The 19,121-nt window shown below is 45.2% G+C and overlaps 1 protein-coding gene across 4 annotated transcripts in view; it reads right to left on the bottom strand.

Annotated features, from left to right (window-relative positions):
- SPICE1 (spindle and centriole associated protein 1) overlaps positions 1-4,056 on the bottom strand; it is a 32,481-nt gene extending 28,425 nt beyond the window's left edge. For 3 of the 4 annotated variants that reach the window (XR_012897133.2, XM_075905029.2, XM_075905042.2), the window contains exons 1-3: positions 3,967-4,056; positions 1,579-1,626; positions 406-552 (exon numbers count right to left, since the gene is read on the bottom strand). Coding sequence is in view for 2 of the 4 variants with exons in the window: in XM_075905029.2 (XP_075761144.2) it covers positions 406-552; positions 1,579-1,626; positions 3,967-4,056 (285 nt within the window). In the remaining 2 variants the exon portion in view is untranslated. Of the gene's footprint in view, positions 1-405; positions 553-1,578; positions 1,627-3,966 lie in introns of those variants that run through there. The other variant, XM_075905049.2, reaches the window with a different exon arrangement.
- Positions 4,057-19,121: the final 15,065 nt, after the last annotated feature.

Raw genomic sequence — 19,121 nt, 5'->3', positions numbered from 1 at the left:
TATCTTTCAAAAAAGCCTCTTTCGAAAGAGGCTTGCAGTCTAGATGTAGCCTGTGTGTTAAGGGGGAAGAGACAAAACACAGGATACATCTTCCTTGCATAGCTTGGAATTTAGAACCTCAAGTATAAGATCTATGTAAATCCTGTCTCCTTGGGTGCCTATTAATCACAGAGCCTACTCTAACCAATAGTCTGCAGTCGTTGAAAGAAATGCTGCCAGGGGTAGAGGATTCTGTACATTAGTTTGATTATTCAGTCAAGCAGTGGATTTCAGCCTATATGCAGGAGCAATTTTCCAGTGTTGTTACAAGCCCACCATAGCAAAGGAGATGAGGCAGATGCAAAGTGCTTGCTTCTCACTCCTGGCAAATTAAAAACATGTTGAAAGTCCAGACCTATATGTTACCTCTCGCATGAGTGCCAGCTTCCTTTTCTCCAGGGAATCAGGAGCCGCCTGCCTCTGCTTCTTCCATTTTCTCTTCAGTGCTCTCTCTTGTAGCTCCATGTGTGCCAATGCCTTGTTCTTTGATTTGTGTATCTCATGGCGCCGCACCTATGCTCACATGTAAGAGAATTTGAATAAAATGTTAGGGACAAGCTAAGGCACTCTTACAAGCAGAGGGAACTGCCAGTGGTCTTTTTTTCTTGGGTTTACCAATTTATGCATTGTGTACAGTGAAGTTAAACCAGTATGTGGGTGAAGTCAGTAAGGTCACCATCTATGAACATCAACTGCAATCACAGAGTTGACCTCACAAAGCACAGGGAAGGGTGGAAACATATGTACTCCCTTTTGCCTGTATTACTGAAATAACAGCAACAGCTGTATCCAATGGTCACAGAAATTTTGTCACCCAGCACACTGAAAACAAAACAAAATACAATGTCTGATTTAGCAGTGGTGTGAAACATCAGCATCTCCACCCTCTGAATGGGATGCCCATATTCAATTCAGATTAGTAGAACAGGCCTCCAGACACCCTGATAAAACAGTAATTAAATTACAGAATTTAGAAAAAGACTTATGTCATCAAGATTATCCTCCTCACCAGAGATATAATCGTAAATGAGCACAAATGTCTTCATTGTACACTCAATATTATAATATAAGCAGTGCTATCATCTGGATGGAATTAAAATCCTACTCTGAAGAATAGGTAGCAGTAATGTGAACCTATTCAACTCTCCCTCCCCCCACCAAAGAATTAAGGCAATTTCAAGACTAAAAAAAACATTGTTCAGCTCTTTTCTTCAGTGAACATGTTGCAGGTTAAATTCATCTACTGGAGGATTTTCTCCCCTCACCATCATCCCATGTTGGAAAACATTCTGAAAGGATCCATTGGAAAATATATCAGACTATTGTTTAAAATAAAATGGCTGAAGGAAACGTTAAGCAGGTTAGCACCACTACAAGAAGGGGCTGCTGTCCATATAGTTATTGGATAAAAAAGTTTTTGGTGGGTAGGATAGGGTGATAAATACTATAAACAAAATACTCCATACAAATAAAATATTTGGCTCAGATTACTAGATTGCCACTGTTCCACAGCAGGACAATGACAGATTTTTTACTTACCACGTCCTCAGGACTTGCCCGATGTACTGTTAAATCATGGACAGTGCTCTGCAAAGAGAGACACAATAAATACAAAAACAGAGGTGGAAACAGGCATTTTAATACCCCATTATTTTGCTCTTACATTATTAAAATAATCAGTCCTCTAAGTTTAGACACAAAAGGGTCTGTCATAGATCCCTTTACAGTTTTACACAGTATTCCATTGAAAAACTATGTTAAAAGAATATTAAGCTTGCATTCAGAAGTCAGGCAATGGTAATGTTAAACCAGTCTAACTCTGCCCCCATGGGTACATATATAATGACAATCTTTAATTACGTAACAATCACATATTATTTCTCAAAAGGAAGAGAGGGAAGATAGACCAGTTTTAGAGCAACAACAAAGGACTTGGGTTCAAGTCCCTGTTCTTTCCGACTTCTTGTGTGACCTCAGGCAAAATATTTATCGACTGTCTCAGTTCTTTATCTGCAAAATGAGAATAATACCTCCAGAGTGTTCCAAGAATAAAAGATGTTCACCACAATGGTGGCCATAGGAATACTTTGGATAGAAATAACACAACGTATGTTTCCTACAAGCTCAAATACATGTATATACCAGAGAGTCACTCTATACAAGATGCATAACGAATGTGTCAAATGCTCTATAGCAGCCGTGGCCAACCCACGGCTCACGAGTCGCTTGCGGCTCTTCCCCCCCGACCCTCCCCCAGGCTCGTAAAGCCACCCCTGCGCCACCAAAAACGGCCCTCTCCTCCTGGCTCCCTGTGCTGACCTGGGCAGGGGAGCCGTCCGGTACAGCCATTGAAGATGGAGAATTAAAGATGGTGATGGTCGGTGGGAGCCTGATGTAGCCAAAAAGCTTCTAAATGTGTTTTCTTAAAGGGGCAGAGCTTTTTTTTTTTGCTCGACCAAATGCAACTGGGGGCTCCTTTTAAAGGGGCAAAAGGGGCAGTCTTTTTTTGGGGAGCTCGACAACTTTGCACCAGCTCTTCGCGCTGGATCCTCTGAAATCTTGGTTCTTTCCCCAGAATAGGTTGGCCACGCCTGCTCTATAGCCTCTTTCTCTCTCTGAGGCTACATCTTCACTGCAAGTTCCGCCAGCAGAAAATATGCTAATGAAGGGCTCATTTGCATGAGTTGCAATCTCATTTGCATATTTTCTGCAGATTCGTTTTTGCGCAAGGGGTTTTTGCACAAAAACGTCCACACTGCTTGCTTTTGCACAAAAACCCCTAGCTTAAAACAGATTGGCAGAAAATATGCAAATGAGATTGCGACTCATGCAAATGAACCCCTCATTAGCATATTTTTTGCAGATAAAATTCATAGTATAGACGTAGCCTGACAGAATACTCTAGAATCATAGAATCATAGAATAATAGGACTGGAAGGGACCTCGAGAGGTCATCGAGTCCAGCCCCCTGCCCTCAAGGCAGGACCAAGCTCCGTCTACACCATCCCTGACAGATGTCTATCTAACCTGTTCTTAAATATCTCCAGAGAGGGAGATTCCACCACCTCCCTTGGCAATTTTTTTCCAATATTTGACCACCCTGACAGTTAGGAATTTTTTCCTAATGTCCAATCTAAACCTCCCCTGCTGCACTTTAAGCCCATTACTCCTTGTCCTGTCCTCAGAAACCAAGAGGAACAAATTTTCTCCTTCCTCCTTGTGACACCCTTTTAGATATTTGAAAACCGCTATCATGTCCCCCCTTAATCTTCTTTTTTCCAAACTAAACAAGCCCAGTTCATGAAGCCTGGCTTCATAGGTCATGTTCTCTAAACCTTTAATCATTCTTGTCGCTCTTCTCTGTACCCTTTCCAATTTCTCCACATCTTTCTTGAAATGTGGCGCCCAGAACTGGACACAGTACTCCAGCTGAGGCCTAACTAGTGCAGAGTAGAGCGGCAGAATGACTTCACGAGTTTTGCTTACAACACACCTGTTGATACAACCTAGAATCATATTATAGCAAGTGATTTCGACTTCAAGGTCCTCAGGTTTTAGTGATGCTTTTGAGCAGCGGGCTGAAAATTCTGTAGCACTTTCAGATAAGATATGTAATTAAATGAAAACTATCAGTATGATAATCTTGCATAATTTAAGTTTCCGAGGGCCAATGCGGGGGTCACAGAGGGACACGGGGCAGCGCGGGCACAGGCTGGCAAGGGAGGCGGGAGCAATGCTCCCGCGGGGAGCGGGGCTCTTCTCTCCGCCTCGCTGGAGCCCGGCCCCCGCCGCAGGCAGCTCTCAGGCCTCCGGCGCCCGCGGCGACCGAGCCAGCGCCAGGCAGCGTAGAAGCCCGCCGCGTTGGGCGCGCCCCGTGCCTCAGTTTCCCCCGCGGTACGGGGGGGGGGGGGCGGATGCTTCACTCACGTCCCAGTCCCGCCTGGCCGGCAGCGGCTGCTTCCTCCTCGCCGGCTTCTTGCCCGGGCCGCGGGGTCGCGGCAGCCTCAGCAGGGACATCGCGGCGGCAGCCTCAGCAGGGACATCGCGGCAGCACCCGGAGGGGTCGGGGCAGGAAGCGCCGCCTGGGCTCGTGCCGCCGCCGTTAGAGGCCCCGCCCCAGGCCCGCTCCCGCCCGTCGCCAGGGAAACCCCGCCCCGCCCCCAGGGCCCCGCCCCCGAGCTCGAGCGCGGGCTGCTGGGAGCAGGCGGCCCGGAGCCGGGGCAGCTGCACGAGCTGGGGCGGGCCTGCAGGCGCGTGCACAGTGGGGGTAACCGGTCTGCGCTGCAGCCAGGCCTGGCAGCCCGGCGCGCGTGCGGGCTCGGCACCCACAGGATGAATCGGAGCGTTTCGCCCATTGACTCTGCTCAGGGGGGAGCAGATTCCGTGCCAAGCAGCCCTAAGCTACGTGTTGTGCGACTGCAGGTGAGACCTCCCTGGTCCGGCACCCTGCGGACTTGGCCCGTCCAGAACAAGGGAATTTGCCGGACCAGGGGAGGTGCCCAGCCCCCAGCGCTGCCAGCTCCAGGCCCCTCCTCACCCACACACACTATGCCCAACCACGGCGGGAGTGCCTGGCCCGCTGCTGCCGCCCCGGTCGGAAGACCAATCGGGCTGCCGCGGGCTCCGGCTCTGGCCCTACTGCCGGAGCCTGCCGAGGGTTTGGACTCTGGTCTCAGCCCTACAGCAGCCCGTAGGCTCTGGCTTGGCTGCCCAGGGCTCTGGGCTTGCACTGCCGCAGGCTGCCCGGGGCTCTAGCCCCAGACCTGTTGCTGGCCTGGTCCTACACTCATAGGGTACGTCCAGACTACATGCCTCCGTCGACGGAGGCATGTAGATTAGCCAGATAGGCAGAGGGAAATGAAGCCGCGATTAAAATAATCGCGGCTTCATTTAAATTTAAATGGCTGCCCCGCTCTGCCGATCAGCTGTTTGTCGGCAGATCGGGGCAGTCTGGACGTTCCCCTGTCGCCAGAAAACCCTTTTGTCGACCGCCCCGTTATGCCTCGTGGGATGAGGCATAACGGGGCGGTCGACAAAAGGGTTTTCTGGCGACAGGGGAACGTCCAGACTGCCCCGATCTGCCGACAAACAGCTGATCGGCAGAGCGGGGCAGCCATTTAAATTTAAATGAAGCCGCGATTATTTTAATCGCGGCTTCATTTCCCTCTGCCTATCTGGCTAATCTACATGCCTCCGTCGACGGAGGCATGTAGTCTGGACGTACCCATAGACTTTAAGGTCAGAAGGGACCATTATGATCCTCTAGTCTGACCCCCCTGCACAGTGCAGGCCACAGAATCTCACCCACCCCTCCTAGAATAATCCTCTCACCTGTGTCTCAGATATTGAAGCCTACAAATACTTTGAAGGCCCCAAGATGCAGAGAATCCTCCAGCTGTGATCTGTACCCCATGCTACAGAGGAAGGCAAAAAACTTCCAGGGTCTCTGCCAATCTACCCTGGAGGAAAATTCCTTCCCCACCCCAAATATGGCGATCAGCTAAACCCTGAGCATGTGGGCAAGACATACCCAGAAAGTTCTCTATAGTAACTCCATTGACCTATTTCCCACTGATAATGAATGGTCAATTAGTTACCAAGATCATGTTCTCAAACCATTCCCTTATCATAGAACTGGAAGAGACATCAGAAGGTCATCAAGTCCAGCCCCCTGCTCTAGGCAGGACCAATCCCATCTAAATCACCCCGGCCTGGGCTTTGTCAAGCCGGAACTTAAACACCTCTAGGGATGGAGACTCCACTACTTCCCTAGGTAACCCATTCCAGTGCTTCACCACCCTCCTAGTGAAATAGTTTTTCCTAATATCCAACTTGGACCTCTCCCACCATAACTTGAGACTATTGCTCCTTGTTCTGCCATCTGTCACTACTGAGAACAGCCTTTCTCCATCCTCTATGGAACCTCCCTTCAGGAAGTTGAAAGCTGCTATCATATCCCCCCTCACTCTTCGCTTCTCCAGACTAAACAGACCCAAGTCCCTCAGCCTCTCCTCATAAGTCATGCGCTCCAGCCCCCTAATCATTTTGGTTGCCCTCCGCTGGACCCTCTCCAATGCGTCCACATCATTTTTGTAGTGGGGGGCCCAGAACTGGACACAATACTCCAGATGTGGCCTCACCAATGCCGAATAAAGGGGAATAATGACATCTCTGGATCTGCTGGCAATGCTCCTCTTAATGCAACCTAATATGCCATTAGCCTTCTTAGCTACAAGGGCACACTGTTGACTCATATCCAGCTTCTCATCCACTGTAACCCCAGGTCTTTTTCTGCAGAACTACTACTTAGCTGGTTGGTCCCCAGCCTGTAACTATGCTTGGGATTCTTCTGTCCCAAGTGCAGAACTCTATGCTTGTCCTTGTTGAACCTCATCAGATTTCTTGTGGCCCAATCCTCCAATTTGTCTAAGTCACTCTGGATCCTATCTCTGCCCTTAAGCGTATCTACCTCTCCCCCCAGCTTAGTGTCATCCGCAAACTTGCTGAGGGTGCAATCCATCCCCTCATCCAGGTCATTAATAAAGATATTGAACAAAACCGGTCCTAGAACCGAACCTTGGGGCACTCCACTAGAAACCGACTGACATCCTGACATCGAGCCATTGATCACTACCCGCTGGGCCCAGCCTTCTAGCCATCTTTCTAGCCATCTTACCGTCCATTTATCCAATCCACATTCCATTAACTTGCTGGCAAGAATATTGTGGGAGACCGTATCAAAAGCCTTGCTAAAGTCAAGGTATATAACATCCACTAACTTCCCCATGTCCACCGAGCCAGTTACCTCATCATAGAAGCTAATCAGATTGGTCAGGCACGACTTTCCCTTTGTGAATCCATGCTGACTATTCCTAATCACTTTCCTCTCATCCAAGTATCTTAAAATGGATTCCTTAAGGATCCCTTCCATGATTTTTCCAGGAACCGAGGTAAGACTGACTGGCCTATAGTTCCCTGGATCATCCTTCTTCCCTTTTTTGAAGATGGGCACTACATTTGCCTTTTTCCAATCATCTGGGATTTCTCCCGAACTCCACGACTTTTCAAAGATAATAGCCAAAGGCTCCTCAATGACATTTGCCAACTCCCTCAGTACCCTCGGGTGCACTAAGTCCGGACCCATGGAATTATGTACGTTTAGCTTTTCTAAATAGTTCCTAACCTGTTCCTTACCCACCACGGGCTCACAATGATCTGGATGAGTCTATGAGTTTGCAAGCCTTCCCGCGAATATGCTCCTTCCTCTCTTCGTTAGGTGGATCCCATCTCTTCCTAACAATCCTTGTGCCCGGAACAGAGTCCCATGGTTGAAGAAACCAAAGCCCTCTCTGTGACACCACCTGCGCAACCACACATTTACATCCTCAATTCCACGATCCCTGCCCAGTCCTTTCCCTTCAACAGGGAGGATGGACGAGAACACCACTTGCACTCCGAATTCTTGGATCCTTCTTCCCAGCACTACATAATCTGCAGTAACCCGCTCAAGGTCGTTCTTGGCTGTATCATTAGTTCCTACGTGGAGAAGCAGGAAGGGGTAGCAATCGGAAGGTTTGATCAGCTTGGTAAGCCTCTCAGTCACATCTTGAATGCAAGCTCCCGGTAAGCAGCACACCTCTCGAGATTCCAGGTCCGGGCGGCAGAGGGATGGGGGCTGCCTCGGCCCCGGTCCCCATGTCCTGCTGCTGGGGGCTGTCACCAGCCCCAGCTCCTTCCCTGTCCCGCTTCTATGGACTGCCAGGCGCTGCCTTCTGTACGGCCCTCCTGCTACTAGGCTGGCTACTGGGGCTCTCTGATCCAGGAATGTCTGTGGTCCATCGGACCATGGATGTTGCGGGACCACATAGTGCCAGTTTTGGGAGGTGCAACCTGTAATGTAACTCAAATTGCATAGCTTGGATCGACTTTTCTCCCCTGTGTAGATCTGTCCAACCTTAGGCTGAAAATTGCATGAACAGAATTCAACTAAAAAGGACACTAAAATACTGTGGGCTTATATGGTAACACTTCTAGGTTTTGGCCTGTAGGCGGGAGTATTCACATACTTTTGTTTGATAGAAAAGGAATGACTTTTCTGAGATTTGAAACTTTATTTACATAATCATCTATCCTTAGGAGTGCCAATTGTGGTTAAATATATTCTTGGAGATTTTATCATCTGACCAAATCTTTAATTCCTTGAGACTCCAGGACAATTTTGGAGGGTTGGCAACCCTTCCTTTCCCCAGCTGCTTAGACATACCTCTGTGAGACAATCTAGCTACAAGACAAAGTGATTGCAGGGAAGGTGAATGCACTGGAGGAGATAGGGGATAGATGGCAGATGTCTGCTAATTGAGAGTACTGTAATGCTACTTAGACATACCCTGTGGACTCTCAGAAGTCCACAGACGAGAGGTTGAAAACCACTGATGTAAATATTACAGTTAGGGCTGTAGCCCATGCACTGGGTATCTACCATTTCCTAGGGTCCTAGAACCTGAGCTCCACTGGGCCTGAACATTTACATAGCCTCTTAGCCTGAGTCAGCTGGCACAGGCCATATGTGGGTTTACACCCGCCCCATTAGCCAGACAGATCCTCTAGCTATCATATACAAACAACTTCTGGTTTTCTGGCAGGGAAATGTTGATATCACAAGTTTGAGGACTCACAGGCTTCTTACAACTGATGTGTTGAGAAAAGAGCTGTACCGCTTTAAGGGAGCTAAAGACGGGGAGGGGGGAGGAGAGGCTATCGCAACAAGGTGCAGGAGAATTATCTTTGAGAAAAACAGATGGAAATGTCTGGAATTCATATTAAGAATGAAACTAGAGCATCTGCCATGATAGGTAAGCCATTGAGCACTTGAAGAAACCTGTAAAAGAGGGCCAACCAAAATAATTCCTCTGTCATACAGTAGGGCTTGTCTATAGATGAAAATTAATCTGGAATAACGTAGGGTGTGAATTTCAAGTAGATTAGTTCATCATGATTAACGCCATGTGTAGATGTTCTTATTCTGGAATAAAAGTCTAACTTGGATTAGGGTCGTGTCTACAATACACAATGCAGTTAATGCTAATTATGTCTGCGTCCAGCTACTGACTTGTATATTGCTTGAGAATGTGCACAGTTGGGTGTTTGAATAAGTGCTGTGCATACTCACCATGGATAGCTGCATAAATGAAAAATGCACCATGGTTGGGTACCCCCCCAGCTGTTCCATACCACTGTTCAGCGCAATGCCTTGTGAGACATTTTTGCAGTGCTTCATGGGATACCAGCAATTTCTGGGAACTCAGTGTCAAGTTCCCATCATGCCTCTTTCTCCATCCTATAATGCTAAAAACTCCCACAGTCCTGTGTGCTGCTTTTCAGTCTCTGCCATTTCTTGGGCAGAAGCATGGAAAGTCAATGTAACGCTCATGATCATTGCTAATATATGATGTATGATTCTCCTGTATCTGCAGAACTCGAACAAGTACTACTATAATTGGGATTGCAATGAGGAAGATGCAAAGGTGTGCAAGCAGAATAAATGGATGCTGATGGACACTGTAAACAAACAAAAAGCCAGGATACTTCTTGCATTCACAGAGTAGCACCAGGTGTTGAATTGCCACCTTTGTGCCCAAGAAATGAGCACTGCCTGGTGGGATCACATTGTAACGCAGGTTTGGGATGATGACCAGTGGCTGCAGACCTTTCAGATATGATAGACTGCATCCCTGGATCTGTGTGTTGAGCTTGCTCCAGACCTCCAGCAGAATAATACCAAAAGCAGAGCTGCATTGATAGTGGAGAAACAAGTGGCAAGCAGACTCAGAAAGCTTATGGAACTATTTGGGCACGTGGTGTCAGCAGCAATGAGGGACAGATTCAGTAGCTAGGGTGTTCGTCTTAGCAATACAAAACAGAACCAGTTTGAGCACACACCCAGTAATCTGGGAAAATTAAACACCACTTTTGGGCAGTGTCCTTTGCCTCAGTTTCCCATTTTGCAGTATGAAAGTCCAGCAAATGAGTGTGCCTGTAACATGCCACTCCTTTTCCACTACACCCTACTCATAGTTGGCTGTCTTGGTCAGCAGAGATCCAGAGTTCAGAGGTGCATTTAGATGGATCCACCTCCTACCCCTTACAACAAGGAGGGATGTTAAGTAATGTCTCTGCTGCTGCCACCATCTCTGGAACAGCCTCATTGCCACTGTATTCTGTCATTACCAGCTGCTGCTTTCTCTGTTGCACTTGCTGCTGCTACCTCTTCTGCTGCCACCTGCCATACACTCCCACTTCTGCCATTGTTATCACATCTGTTGTTTGCTACTCATTGCAACTTCTGCACTGCAGTGCTCTGAGATTCGAACACTAAACTCAGTTTCAATTATTTCAGCTCTTAGTGATTTCACTGGATAGAGAGGAGCCTCACTGATGGTGCTGTCGGTACACCCTTGCAATATTGTCCATACACCAGGGCTACGTCTACACTGGCCCCTAAAAACGGAAAAGCGATGCAAAGCAGGTAAGTCAGCATAGGGAAATCCGCGGGGGATTTAAATAAACATGTCCGCCGCTTTTTTTCCGGCTTGGGGAAAAGCCGGAAAAAAAGCGTCTAGACTGGCGCGATCCTCCGGAATAAAGCCCTTTTCCGGAGGATCTCTTATTCCTACTTTGAAGTAGGAATAAGAGATCCTCCGGAAAAGGGCTTTATTCCGGAGGATCGCGCCAGTCTAGACGCTTTTTTTCCGGCTTTTCCCCAAGCCGGAAAAAAAGCGGCGGACATGTTTATTTAAATCCGCGGGGGATATTTAAATCCCCCGCGGATTTCCCTATGCTGACTTACCTGCTTTGCATCCCTTTTCCGGAAATTGTGGCCAGTGTAGACGTAGCCCAGGCCTACAGCATAGCTCCTAGACCTTCTCGTTAGTGATTTTAGTGCTAGTAATCACTGAACAAAACAAAGAGCCCAGGGAACAAAATAGAGTCAAACCTGGTAACAATCTTACTTGAATCAAATAGTGTGCAGATATTCCATGCTTGAATAATCAGAGTATAGTAGTAGGAGCATACTGTTGACCAGCTAATCTGGTGGGTGACAGTGACTGTAAAATGCTCAGCTAGATTAGAGAAGCTAAAAAAAAGAAAGCCTGGTAATAATGGAAGATTTATTTCCATGTTGACTAGCACATGTGACCTCAGGACAGGATGCAGAGATAAAATTTCTAGATACCAGTTAGTGACTTCACCTTGGAGCAGCTAGTTTTGGAACCCAGAAAGGGAGAGGCAATTCTAGATTTAGTCCAAAGTGGTGTGCAGTACCTTCTCCAAGAGGTGACTATAGCTGGATTACTCAGTAATAACAACCATAATATGATTAAATTTAATACCTTTGGGGGAGGTGAGAGAAATACCAAATAAATCCATCATAGTATCATTTAATTTAAAAGGGGGGGGATGAAAATGAGAAATGAAAATTAAAAGGGACAGTAACGATAGTGAAATGCCTGTCAGCTGCGTGGAAATTTTTAAAAAATGCCTTAATAGAGGATCAAACTGTATATATACCCCACATAAAAAACAGTAAGATGGCCAAATAAAAAACAAAAACAAAGCAAAACTGCTGCCATGACTAAACAACAGAATAAAAAAGTCAATTAGAGCAAAGAGACATCTATTAACATCTGGAAGCCAAATCTACAGAGGAGACTAGAAAGGAACATAAACTCTGGCAAGTCAAATATAAAAGAATAATAAGGCAGACCAAAAAAGAATTTGAGGAGCAACTAACAAAAGATGTGACAACGTTTTTAAGTGTATCAGAAACAGGAAGCATGCCATGCAACCAGTGGAACCACTGGACCATCTAAGTTGGAAAGGAGCACTCTAGGGCTATGTCTATGTAACCCATGCACTTAACAGGGAGCTATCTCTTTAAGAGACCCCTATGGGGGGAGGTAGGAGTGAGTTGAGTATTACTGTTGCTGGGCAGATTCAGCACTCCACCCAGAAGCTTCTGGAGTTGGGTCTAGTAGTTTGGGGTCAGACTTCATGAGTAAGCAGGCAGGGCAGATGCTTTTCTAAGGCCTATGTGAGCTGGAAGAAGCTTAGCCGGGAGCAGAGGACTGGCTGCTGTTCCTCACTCTACAGCACTTTGCAGCAGGGTTTCTTTAAGTCTATTCACTTGTGAGCTAACTGACTAGTAATCAGTGAGCTGGTTGCCTAGCAGTGACCATAACAGAGGAAGAGTCTGCCTGGACTCCAACTGAAGATTCCCTACAAGCAAGTGGAGAGAGACTTCAGACTTAGCATATAGTGCAGATTTGATATCAGAGGCACAAACTGAGACTTTGGTGAACCAAATCTAAGCTCTTGGGACCTTCCAGTCTTTTCTTACTGTGTGGTTGTGTCTACACTGCACCCCTTTTCCGGAAAAGGGATGCAGATTAGACACATCGTTATTGCAAATGAAGCGGGGATTTAAATATCCCCCGCTTCATTTGTATAAACATGGCTGCTGCTTTTTTCCGGCTTCGGGCTTTGCCGGAAAAAAGCACCAGTCTAGACAGGGATCTTTCGGAAAATAAAGCCTTTTCCGAAAGATCCCTTATTCCTGTTATTGGAATAAGGGATCTTTCAGAAAAGTCTTTATTTTCTGAAAGATCCCCGTCTAGACTGGCGCTTTTTTCCGGCAAAGCCCGAAGCCGGAAAAAAGCAGCAGCCATGTTTATGCAAATGAAGCGGGGGAAATTTAAATCCCCGCTTCATTTGCAATAACGATGTGTCTAATCTGCATCCCTTTTCCGGAAAAGGGGTGCAGTGTAGACACAGCCTGTTTGTGTGGACTGAACTGTTGAAATTTCACTTTTAGTTTTCTCTTTATTTATGTTTATTGTGATTATAGATATTATTTGTGGGGTATAAAATAGCTGTGTTCTGTTGTAAGAATTAGATCATTTGTTTCTTCATAAAATTTTATAAAACTATTTAATTAAATTCATTCTTTTGAAACTTGAATGTAGGGAGGCTGACACTGTGCAATCCTTACTGAAATTCCTTACAAACTAAACACTGGGTCTCCAGTACTGCAGTGGAAGTGGTGGTTTCTTTGGACTCTGGAGAAGGGCAGTGAAGTCTAGCCCACTCAAGGTTACGTCTACACAGTAGCATTCCAACATAACGTAGTGTGGGTCTACACAGCAAGCCCATTACTTTGAAATAACGGGCTTCTTATTATGATTCCTGTAACCCTCAGGCTACGTCTACACTGGCATGATTTTCTGGAAATGCTTTTAACGAAAAAGTTTTCTGTTAAAAGCATTTTCGGAAAAGCGCGTCTAGATTTGCAGGACGCTTTTCCAGAAAAGCACTTTTTCCAGAAAAGCGTCCGTGGCCAATCTAGACGCGCTTTTCCGCAAAAAAGCCCCGATGGTCATTTTTGCGATCGGGGCTTTTTTGCGGAAAACACTACTGTGCTGTCTACACTGGCCCTTTTCCGGAACAGTTGTCCGGAAAAAGACTTTTGCCTGAACGGGAGCAGCATAGTTTTTCCGGAAAAGCACTGATGATTTTACATTAGATCGTCAGTGCTTTTCCGGAAATTCAAGTGGTCAGTGTAGACAGCTGGCAAGTTTTTCCGGAAAAGCAGCTGATTTTCTGGAATAACTTGCCAGTGTAGACACAGCCTCATTGTATGAGGAATAAGGGAAGTCGGGGGAAGAGTAAGGGAAATAACTGTTGTGTAGACAGCGCCAAAAGTTGAAATAAGCTATTTGAACTTAAGCTATGCAATTAGTGTAGCTCAAGTTGCGTAACTTATATCAAGTTTAGCCCCACTATGTAGATGTGCCCAAAAAGATATGGCTGTTCAGAAAAAGTGAAATTAATACTTTGGCGCAGTCTTCACTGCAGAGGATGTGAGAGAGATTCCCACACATGAGCCATTATTTTTAGTTGATAAATCTGAGGAACTATCCCAGATTGAGGTGTCAGGAGAGGAGGTTTTGAAACAAATGGATAAATTAAACAATAATAAATTGTTAGGACCAGATGGTCTTCCATCAAGCATTCTGAAGGAACTTAAATATGAAATTGCAGAACTACTAACTGTGTTATGTAATCTATTGCTCAAATCAGCTTCTGTATTAGATGACTCACGGATAACTAATGTGATCTTGATTTTTTTTTAAAGGATTCAGAAGCAATTCTGGCAATTAAAGGCCATAAGTCTGTGACACAGAGCTAGAAAGGGTTAAGCAACTTGCAAACTAATTGACCCAGATTCAACTTTTAGAGACATATTAGTAGATAATGGTTTTGTGTTTGGTGTGTATTTACATATATATTGTTGACAATGTAAGCAAACAGTTCCTGTCTATCCCTGTATTCTGTTAATTTAGAGATCAAAATGAGACATTAACATTTAAATTAACTGTGAATGTAATGATATCACTGTCTTAATTTGTCTTTGAAGTATGTTAATTACTGGTGATGCTAAGGTTACTTCAAAACCACTATTCTTTACCCAAGGAACATCTGCTGTCAGGAGGTTAACAGCCAGCCAGAGATCTATAAGAACTCTTTGGGCCCGATCCTTTCATCTCAAATCTCCTTAAGCTTCCTCAGGGGACATTTGAGTTGCCAGACTGAAGCCTCCAGTCCCATCTGGACCACCTTGATATTGGAGATTTGACTATGACTAATAAACTAATTCTAGAATTAACTCTTTGTAACGCTTAAGTATACCATCTCTATTATGAAATTGACCTATGAACTATATTCATGTTTATATGTATAATGATCTTTTAACCAATATTTTCTCTCTTTTTCAATAAATTTGAGTTTAGTTAATAAGAATTGGCTGTAAGTGTGTATTTGAGTAAGATCTGAAATAGTCACTGACCTGGTGGGTATTGTGGCCAATCCTTTAGTATTGGTAGAACTTTTTATATGATTAAGATTTTCAGTAGTCTTCTTCATTTTTTATTTGGTTGTCTGGGTGGGAGCTCAAAGCTGAGTTGCTTTGAGGGAACTGTATTTCTGGCTTCCGGGTGACCACAAAGGTATTCTAGAAGCTGTTTTGTTGCTGGCTTGATAAATCTAAATCTTAGAATAACCACCACTCTGCCCGATTCTTTGCAGTTTGCCCTGATTAAACAGTCTCAGCATAGCCCCCTCTGTGATCCTAGTCACAAAGCCTAACTCCAATACTACTACACAGTTGGTTGAAATGAAAGAATAGAGCGTTCAGACTCATATGTGAACACAATTTGTTGGGGGAAGAGTCAATACAGCTTTCACAAAGGGAAATTATGCCTTACCAATCTATGTGAATTCTTTGAGGGGGGGGCAAGAAACACGCGGACAAGGGAGATCCAGTAGATATAGTGTAGTTGGACTTTCAAAAAGCTTTTGACAAAGTCCCTCACCAAAAGCTCTACTGCTTAACTAGTTGACCAACTAAGTGGGATCCCAGGTGCAGGACCACTTCAGCGCGGCAAATATGGCCTGCTGCTGAAATCTTTCTCCTCGGTTCTTCCCTACATATGAAGGGAAAGCTCATTGAGACCCTGTTTACACGTGCAGCACTGGATTGCTAATGGTATGTACACAATCAGTGTAGAGCTGGAAAATCCACAGTGAAGGCCATTGTCATCCAAGTGCGTAAGGCTGTTAAGTGTCTCTTGCTATATAGGGCTGTTACAGTTGGCAACATATAGAAAATAGTGGATAGTTGTACAGCAATGGGGTTCCCAAACTGTAGAGGAACAGTCAATAGAATGCTGTCCCTCTTCTGGCACCAGCTCACCTTGCCACATCCCACACCTTGCCACTGAGTACATCAGCAGAAAGGGATTCTTTTCCATGGTTAAGCAATTGCTAGAGGGTTACTGCCAACTCTTTGCTGATAATAAACATGAGCTAGTCAGGGAAGGTGCATGATGTTCATTTCTTTAAGAACAGAAGACTATTCAAAAAGCTACAAACAGACATTCTTTCCTGAGCAGCAAATTACCATTGGTGAGGTTGAAATGCCCACTTCTTCAGATGAGTGGAGCAAGAGGCACAGAGTGGTATAGAAACCGCAACATTTAAAGCAGAAAAAGGGAGAAGGGAAGGAGAAGGAAAAAAAACCTGTCAATTATAGGCTGTCTAGACTGGCATGATTTTCCACAAATGCTTTTAACGGAAAAGTTTTTCCATTAAAAGCATTTGCAGAAAAGAGCGTCTAGATTGGCACGTACGCTTTTGCGCAAAAGCACTTTTTGCGGAAAAGCATCCGTGCCAATCTAGACGCGGTTTTGTGCAAGAAAGCCCTGATCGCCATTTTCGCCATCGGGGCTTTTTTGCGCAAACCAGTTTTTAACTGTCTATACTGGCCCTCTTGCGCAAATACATCTGCGCAAGAGGGCTTTTTCCCGAACAGGAGCAGCATAGTATCTGCGCAAGAACACTGACAATCTTACATTAGATCATCAGTGTTCTTGTGCAAATTCAAGCGGCCAGTGTAGACAGCTGGCAAGTTTTTCCACATAAGCAGCTGCTTTTGCGGAAAAACTTGCCAGTCTAGACGCAGCCATAGTGTCTGTGCTAAGCAGGCTAATAGAGTGGGCTGTGTCTGTTTATTCACTAGATTGGCCCTCAATGATTATAGCTGCATGTTGTGTACTATATCATATCTGTGAGGCAGAGAGAGAAAAGTAACCCCCAGGGTAGAGGAGGAAGGTGGACTGACTGTCTGATGAAACTGAACAGCCAGGCACAAGGGCTATCAGGAGAGCCAACCATGGAAGTGTATGATTCAGAGAGTCTTTAAAAGAGTACTTTAACAATCAGCCACTGTAGTGTTGTCTTTTTCTGTCATGAAATAATGTCTCTTGGGTGTACAGAGATTAAATATGGGTTGGTTACTGCCTCATAGTATGAATTTTATAATGCTTGGTGTAAACTATTAAATATTGTTGCATAAATTGCAAGGTTTCGTCCCCTTGGAGGCTAGTCTGATTTACCCCAAGAAGAGAGTCACACTTTCAGGCTGGGTCCAACTCAAGTTTATTGGTTGCAACCACGGTACGGCTAAGGAACTCAATGTTCAAATCAGAGCCGACCCCCAACATCTCATAGGCAGGGGTTTTTATAGGGTTCACATCTTTCCTGGTTTAGGTGCCTTAACATGATAGGTTACTTCATCTTTGACATTTAGCATTCCTATAGGTCAGGTTAATTTTCCAAATGAGGTTAAATACAGTGCCTACTTGCTGAACAATGGGCAAGCCATACTTCCCTTTTTCCTTTCCTGCTTGAGCCGGTCACAAGTTTAAAGGATGTGGAATCTATCCATATCTCCACTTAACAGAAGACTGGTTTCACTTCCCCTCGTCTCCTTATTATAAGTTATTACCTGTGACAGGCCTTGACCTTTGTCATGTCTTACTCCTATACAAATAGCAAATATATCTAAGCATTAGCAATGTATGTATATTGTACGTGCCCCTCATAGGGGAATCAATGGCTCCGGGGGATTTGACTTCCCTTTTACACATCAATTCCCCCCTCAAGAGGCTTTCTCTTTCTTATACCTCATCAGTTTCTTCTTTGGCTAATCTTTGGTAATGTACAAGCATTTCACGGTTGACAGTAGTCAATACAGTGCGACATATAGAGGCAATTATACAAGGTATAAAACAGGGCATTAAGCATAATATAATCACAACAAAACAAAACTAAACAGGAATGTGTACCAACATAGCACAACAAGAGTTTTCCTCTTTTTCTTTGAAACAGTCGTGGTTCAGCATCATGCAGGGGAGAGGTTACTAGCACATCACCCTGTAATATTTCGATTCTTCTGGTGTCCAACAGGTGGGAAAGCAGGACCAGAAGAGAGAGGCTTATCAGCAGTCGGGGTAGGATCATTTTGCAATGGGAAGCATTGGCTAACAGTCAGTTCTTGGCACTTCACAGCGCTGATGGACATAAGAGTCTTTATTCTCTGAGCCAAAAGCCAGCTAGCTCTTTTGGAACCAAGGTTATTTCCTAGGAATAAAGCAAACCATAAAAACAATCCCACGCGGTTGCTTGATACCGGCCTTATCAAAGTGAGGCCTTTTTGGCATGTGGTTGCCAGGGGAACCAGGGTCGCAGTTACTGCTGTAGCATACGCTTCTCAGGCTGACTTAATTATTTGAGTTTGTCAGTCCTTAGCAAGATACCATGGACTGCCTCAGTTTACTCCTATAGTTCTTTTCTCTTGACTTTGGGGTTCTTCTTAATCTACTAGGTTAAATACAACAATTTAAGGGATTTTAATTTACTCTGGAAGTGCTGGTACAGCACTATCATTATTATAAATGTTAACATTTAAACTCTCTACATAATTTGGCAAACACTATTCAAATCCATCCCCAAGATATTTCGTCGCCTTACTGGCACTGCCCATGATTATAGGTTTGACCTCTACTGCCTGGTTGAGTGCTGCAGAGATAGGTGTTTGGCATGGTCCACGGTGTTTCCCTATCTGTGTGTACCTCAGACGGCTAGCCCCAATATATCTTTGGGCATTGGCCACCAACTTCTTGATCTTTGCCTGCAGGGCCAGTAAACCCTCCTCTTGGTACTTACTTCCGCCATGCCACTCAGCATGTCATGTGTAGTTATCTCCACTACCAAAGTGCGATATGTCCACATTCTATTGACGGTTAGGCCGCTTGATGAGGGACCGTTATGCACACAGACGGATATACAGAGGGGCAGGATGGAGTGATCTGTCTGGGTAGTCAAACACCAGTAGGTACCGTTCATTTGGACCAGCTCGATGTTCATTGGTTTTTCTATGACAACCACATCAAGCCTAGGCAGATTCGTCATGATGTTAAATGGGCAGGTACATAAAATTTCCTTATCAAAGTGGGTACAACAATCCCTGGGTATAGGGAGGCTCCCACACCTTCAGAATAAGCAATGCCTTCTATTCTATCTATATGCCCTTGCTTTGGTACAGGCAGGGAGGTTACCATTCTGATCTGATCTGAGTGAGGAATCCTCAGAGGGACCAAAAACAAATGGTTGTACTATGCCCTGTC

This window comes from Pelodiscus sinensis, chromosome 1 (genome assembly GCF_052426305.1).
Source record: "Pelodiscus sinensis isolate ZL-2025 chromosome 1, ASM5242630v1, whole genome shotgun sequence".
In the NCBI taxonomy this organism is placed as follows: domain Eukaryota; kingdom Metazoa; phylum Chordata; order Testudines; family Trionychidae; genus Pelodiscus; species Pelodiscus sinensis.
Note: the sequence above shows the minus strand (reverse complement) of the source record. Positions and strands in the feature narration are given on the sequence as shown.